Here is a 6,938-nt window from a genome sequence, read left to right on the forward strand (position 1 = left end):
CAATAATAATGAAAATAAGAAATAATAAAAAATATCACAGACTGTTCTCTTGTTCTCTCAGAGTTTCTCATCTAGAAAACGTAACATGTATAAACACACACCTCTCTCTCTCTCTCTCTCTCTCTCTCTCTTTAGTCCTCCATTCATCTCTCTCTCTAGTCTATACCGTATTAATCTAGCAAGTCTTGGATAAACCGGGCCACTGTCAAGGGTGTAATAAAGAATCTGAATCTGGAATCTGAATCTGTATCGGTGTCATCTAGTAACGAGTATACGCCACGGTGTATGTGACTGACACACAAAATTCTTAACATCATGTTTTTTCTGTATGATATTCAGAGCTTTCGTTTAATCGAAAATTTCATTTTAGCGTTGTTTCATTGAAAGCGGATTTACTTTCGTTTGTAATAACAGTTCCTTTGTTTAGGTAGTGTCGAATTCACAGCAAAAAAATGAGAAATTTAAAAAGATTTTTTTTCTTTAGCAAAAAGTATGTTTGAACTTCCGAATGTTGTCTGCTCAATTACCTCCGTTGAATTATTATTTATTTTATTAGCGCTTGTAAACGATATAGTTCTTTTGAAAGCCACCAAAAAGACCAAACAATGAAATACAGCTCTTGATATAAACGTTTCTCAATGAGAGACTTCAATAATATCTTTATCAATTTTATTTCGGGTTCGTTTCGTTAGAAGCGGGTACAATTTGAAATATTTAGCAACCCAAATTTCAAGCGAAGTCAAACATAGTAAAAGATCCGTTGCAACCTCGTGCATGACGTAGTGCAAAAAAATAATCAAATGGCTATGCTAAAATATCAATCCTTTGTTTCTACCACCGGGACTTGGTGTCTTGTGTGAATATTGTCAAGTCATTAGTATATATCATACAGATCTCTACATGCCTCGAGACACCTTTTTCTTAAAAAAAAAAAGTATAAATGTATTAAAAAGAACTTTTAAAGTAAACATTTTAGTATTGTTGAATTCAAACTGATTAAACAACTTTGGACATCCGGATCGTTACAAGGCCAATTGCCATCATGCTTGATTGAGGGGATCTGTCAATTTTAGCGGAGCAATGATTGATTACACCACGGAGCGGACCTAACACTCCAGGCAAGAAACCGGGCCGGCGCTTTAAAGTCCAGTCGGGTAGAGGTATTACCGCTCATACCAATGGCGACGTATCTGGAATAGTTTTGAAAGCGGTGATCTGTTTACAGAGATGATAATAGCACAGAAACGCCATGCTCGATACATGTCCGACATTTAACTACTGTTGAATCGCTAGTTCGACTGACTGAATACAGTAAACCCTCGATATAATGCCCTTCGTTTTATTTTCCATCAAAACGACTAAAAATATATCTCAAGTCAACATTTTTCTTTTTTCTTGGCAATTCTCTTTTATGAATCTTCATCACTTAGTCAATATTTCGCCAAACAACTTGACAACGCCGAAATTTCGCTGTACAAACGATGTCATTATATCGAGGTTTTACTGTAACAGAATTCCTTCACAAAGTTTGTCTTCGCAGAAGACAATACATAACCACATGCTTACAATATTTATATCTCCTTCTCTCTATCATGAATTCTTTCAAAAATGAAAATATCAGTTTTCATTTCGATGAAAAACTACGATCATAATAAGTTTATATATGGATTTACATTCGACTAGACTCCCTAAGTAGCACAAATTGTCCACAGTGTTCATTGTTCGATGATCCGAATCCAAAAGAATTGTCGCCATTGACAACATCATGACGACATCACTATTCTTCGGTAAAAGTCGTCAACATAACACAAGACAACGATTCTTCGGCAAATTCAACAAGAGTCATTCAAAACAAAGTCATTCAATAATAAAGTTAAGATCCTGAAACAACTCCCCACTATGTATTACGTCTCTTCGTCCTTGATACAGGAGACCGTCGAGTGGTTGTAGAGGCCCTGTGCCATCAGGCTGAGAGCGAGAGTGTTTCTGGGTGCCGCCGATTTTTTTATCTTTGCTCGCTTGTTCTGGAACCAAATTTTAATTTGAGCTTCTGTCAGGTTGAGCTCCTGCGCGAGATCCAGTCGCCTCTGCTCCGTCAGATACCGGCATTCTTCAAATTCGCGCTTCAGTCGTTGTAATTGGTCGTTCGTAAAGGCCGTTCGGGGTCTCTTTTCATCTACCGTCTTTTCCTTGCTCTTCCGAATTTTTCTCGATCTTGGTCCTGTAATGTAAATGACAGAAATAGTTATTGGTGATTAATTATATAATAATGTAAGTAAGAATGTTTCGTTTTACACTAGCATCTCTGTGTACATGAACATCCCGACATCTCTATACAGACTGGAACGGTAGTCAAGCTTTGTGCGCCTGAACTAATTATACGGTATAATAGTCACAGTTTTGAATTAGAAATAGATTTTAAAAATAAGTTTAAAGCTCATGGAAATAATACACATAACTATAGAAAATCAATTTCTGCATGGAAAACTGTTATCAGACAGTCATGTGAAATATCGGCCAGTCACTTGATATAGTTCGTATTTAATTAAAAGAACGTAATTAATCTCAAAAATATCTTTCATGGCATTTTTTTCCTTTTGCGGAGGGAAGTGTTTAAGTTTTTAGGAAAATGGTTCTTTCATTTCATTGTATTTTTGTCGTGTTTTGGTTTTTCCTCCACTAACATAAACGATTTATGTTCTGTATGATATCACATCAGTATATGGTCCCTACTGAATCACTCTGATGTACTTATATGGATAGTATTGTACACGTATTGTATAATTTTGGAAAAAGAATTATGGAAATTATGATTATACTTCTTATGATATTATGCAAATGAGACATGTATAAACATTTTATTATGGTAACCCTGTCAAACGTCCCCAATCAATGTACCATTTAATTAAGTCAGGACGTATGACCCCTATGTACATAAGAATTATAAAACCTTTAATTAAAACATGACGTGTGCCCCTAGTGTAATATATATATCAAGGAAGACCCTTTAATTAAATAATGTATAAGAAACAGTTTCTATTCAATTCAGTTATCGATTATTGAACATGTCACAAAGCGACACTCTTCGATCTAAATTGTCAACCACTTGCCAACCTCTACAAGACAAGAAAGCTATTTATTTGTCACGGTCAGAGAAAATCCGGAACATAGGCAATTATTTGGTATTTTATTGGATCATTTGATGGCTTCCAATAGGCCGTGGCCTTCTGGCCTGTAGCTTAGCTATTATACAAGTGTAATTGATTGAGGTACCCCTATAAATAAACTAATTAGTTATCTATCAGACTCGTTACAACGCTAAATCAATTATGCTTAGATCGTGTCTTTCATTAGCGCGTTGACAACTCAAGAGAGTTAATCTATTTTATTGTCCGGTTGACGGATACGGCCCGATCCGGACTTACTATTCCATTGGGTAACATCCATAATGAGTCTGGGAAGATGTACATGTCAGTCAGAAAATGGCAGCCACCTACCCACATAATCTAGAACAGGATTTATAATTAAATGGGCTAACCTTTCTGGTCATATCGACTTTTCCATTTAAATTGATCGTTGTTATACGATTTTAAACATTACGTAATTTTTTGTTGGAATTTTGTATTTCTGTTTAAGTTTAAAATATAATACAAGAATTATAATAATTTGATTAATCTATTTAAAACTAAAAAAAAAATATTATTTTATTCATCTATTTTTTGCACTCTAAAATTTCTAAAACAGAACTGTGTGCGACTTGTCTATTTTTTTCTTTGAAAATATTGTATAAATTTGTATATGATCTTGCACTGCCATAGCCTTTTCAAGCCCATCTTTCATATAGAGACGTCCCCAGCAATTCAAGTTATGATGCCTATATTTATACATTACACAAAAAAACGACAAATCGCTCCAGATAATTCTTCCCGTTCACAGAATGTACGCGTCGATAATTGTGATATAATAGAAGTAATTCAACTACAAATCTAAATGGTCTGTATTTTTTCACAGATTTCACCACCAATTTCCTGTCATCATTGTGTTTATTATAAAAAGTCAAAGTGTGCGATCTATAATTATTTAATACAGTTCTTAATGTATCCATCAATAATGTTTCTAGGTTGACAAATTCGGATAATTTCGTAAAAAGAAAACTTTAAGTACAAGATATTAAGCGTTCACTTTTATTGTGGGCCGGCACGCTTTTATATCGTGTTCTGTCGCCTTTACCAAATTATCGTTTAAATATTTGATATTCGGAGGTAAATACGTGAAAATTACCTGCTTAACTTAAAGAAATCAAAAACTGTTGATAATTTAATTACAAGTTGCCGCCCCATTGAATATCTTAGACACTTCAACTAAGTCCGTTTACCACAAAATGCAATGATTTTTTTTTTAACTTTCATGTTAAAGTGTTTATTTCTGAAAAACACCCCTTAAATTTGTCTTTGATTTCGAAATATACAGGAAACAATTATTTAACATGTTAGAAATTATTCTTTAATCAATAAAGATGAAATGGTTTTCATTTTGGATAGTTTATATACCTGGTTTGGTTTAATTTTGTTTAACGTCCTATTAACAGCTAATGTCATTTAAGGATGTTAATATACCTAGTGTATACTATTTATTGCATAGATAACATCATTATTTATCTCAATGGAACAAAAAATTAACTGCAAAAGTATGACATCAAATAAATCAGTATCCCTTTTAAAGTACGTTCAATGCAACTTAACTTATATCACATGTAAATGATGTGAATGCACTTTATCTACATAGCCGAAAACGACTGGTGTTAATAATAAGATTTGTTTACTTAAAATATACTTAATTTGCTGTACAGAACGGATGGGACACAAGATTATCTGAGTAATTTTCCCCTCCTTTGATAATAAATTCATATTTTTTACAAATGATCAAGAAATAACTACAGAAATTTCACTTTCGTTGTGAGAGTAAAAGTGATGCATACGAAGAAAAGAAGGAAGGAAGAAGGAAGAAGATAAATACCCAATCTAAATTGACATACAGTAGTTATGAAATTATTCCTATCGCTCTATCCTATAGCTGGGTCCAGAAAATAACACAAGCAAGATATGTATAACATAACCAAGCAGTACTGCGTTATAGTGCATCTTATAAAATATCAACTTTGTGAATTTTATAAATTCCTAACGAGGCAGTTTGTTATTTAGAAGAAAAAATTAATAAAGAAGAAAAACAAGAATTATGTTTAAATATATTCTCACTATTTACCTAACGGATAAATGTTTGATAATCAAATTAGTGTGTACATAAGATATGTTTTGTACATATGTCATACCAGAAATGTTTTTATCAATAAACAAATACTTAATAAACATGGTCTCGTGTTCGTTACACTCTTTCTAATCAAAACACAAAAGGAAGCGGCGAACGGTGATTACAGCATCATAATGTGTTGACAAATTAATTTTAATTATCAAAACGTGTCATTACATTCACGTAACTGTACAATATACCACTGAAAACATGTTTTCAAAGAATAAAGCTGAATAACATTTTAGCTGCAATACCAGCCATCTTTATAAACTACAGAAACAGCAGGTATCGTTTGACACGGATAATTATTATCATCATGTAATATTTCTTATGATTAGGAAATTGAGAAAAAGATTTAATTACTAGACTTAATACCAAACGAAAATGAGGGGAGATAAATATTGAGATTTGTATTTACATACCTACACAGGTCAGGTGAATCAATCACTAATTTATCTACCAAGTAATTAAGACGATATTTACCTGATGAGGGTCGGTCCGAATATCGGGTACAATACACCCAGGCAGGCCACAGGGAAGGACGAGACTCGCTGTCCGGGGATTTGGGGGGTTGGCCAGAACTCTCCGGGGAGGACGGGACACTTCCACAGGAACGAGGAGAAGATGACGATGAAGATATTGACGATGAGGCGGAAGAACACCTCGGAAGAAGCTTTTCCTGGTGACGGACAGGTGTAAATGCGGAAAACGCTGACGACATGTTTATGTCAAGTGTCTTTTTCACTCCAAAGTCTGGTTTGAGGATTTCTTCGATAGAAAAGTTTGTCACTCTCAACACATTAGATTCCATGTCAACGTTAACATTGTCAGTATCGTCGTCGCTGCTAGTTCCCTCCATATCGGTCTCCCGTTTAACATCCGGAGAATGATCACGGGATTCCATCTTAATTTTATCATGAAAAAATAGAAGCACCATTCTTGTTATAAGCTGTTAAACGTCCAGATAAAAACAATATTTATAAATGTCCTATTAATATCGGACACGTTTCGGTATTCCTCTCAGATTGACAAGGTATAAACAACACCGTACTCTCGACCACTTTATGGCAACATGGGTTTTGAAACTTGATCAAATTTTTCTCATCTTTTCTATGTTCCGAGGTGTTGTGGGCGGGGCTTACTTGAATAAGATCGATTTACGGGTCGGCCAATCAGAAGCGTCGAAGTGAGAAAGCCATCAAATCGGCCCGGAAGGCGTATGATAGCGTGGCATTTTCACTACCCAGCGCCCGGCGTGGGGTGTAATTTTATAGCATAATTTTAAAGAGGGTAAAAATAACATTTCTTAACTTTACGAAGCGATTGCGGTATAATTAAGCTACGCTTGAGAAAAAAAGAACACATGTTGAAATAAACTCAATACCAAAAATCGAAAATGATAATGTTACGTTTAGTATATATGAACAAGAACTAAAAACATCGTATTACTTTAAGGACTGATATATGAATGCATGTTGATTTGGGGCTTAAGATTTTTTCATTTTCTTTGATGAATTTAGCATTGGAAAAAAAAAAAAGTTTTCCTTAATGTATTTCAGTTTTTCTCAGACTGCGTTTTTTGTGTTATTTTGGTTGTTTGTTTTCTTCAATTTGGACGGTGCCCACGTAGA

At 34.3% G+C, this 6,938-nt stretch overlaps 1 protein-coding gene across 1 annotated transcript; it reads right to left on the reverse strand.

Moving 5' to 3' along the window:
* Positions 1-325: 325 nt before the first annotated feature.
* LOC110462898 (homeobox protein engrailed-1-B-like) lies at positions 326-6,374 on the reverse strand. The gene is made up of 2 exons (XM_021517138.1): positions 5,791-6,374; positions 326-2,221 (listed from the first exon to the last, which is right to left on the reverse strand). The coding sequence occupies exons 1-2, from the start codon at positions 6,242-6,244 to the stop codon at positions 1,905-1,907; spliced, it is 771 nt and encodes a 256-aa protein (XP_021372813.1). The 5' UTR covers positions 6,245-6,374; the 3' UTR covers positions 326-1,904.
* Between the last annotated feature and the right edge of the window lie 564 nt (positions 6,375-6,938).

This window comes from Mizuhopecten yessoensis, unplaced genomic scaffold (assembly GCF_002113885.1).
Source record: "Mizuhopecten yessoensis strain PY_sf001 unplaced genomic scaffold, ASM211388v2 scaffold10841, whole genome shotgun sequence".
Lineage (NCBI taxonomy): Eukaryota > Metazoa > Mollusca > Bivalvia > Pectinida > Pectinidae > Mizuhopecten > Mizuhopecten yessoensis.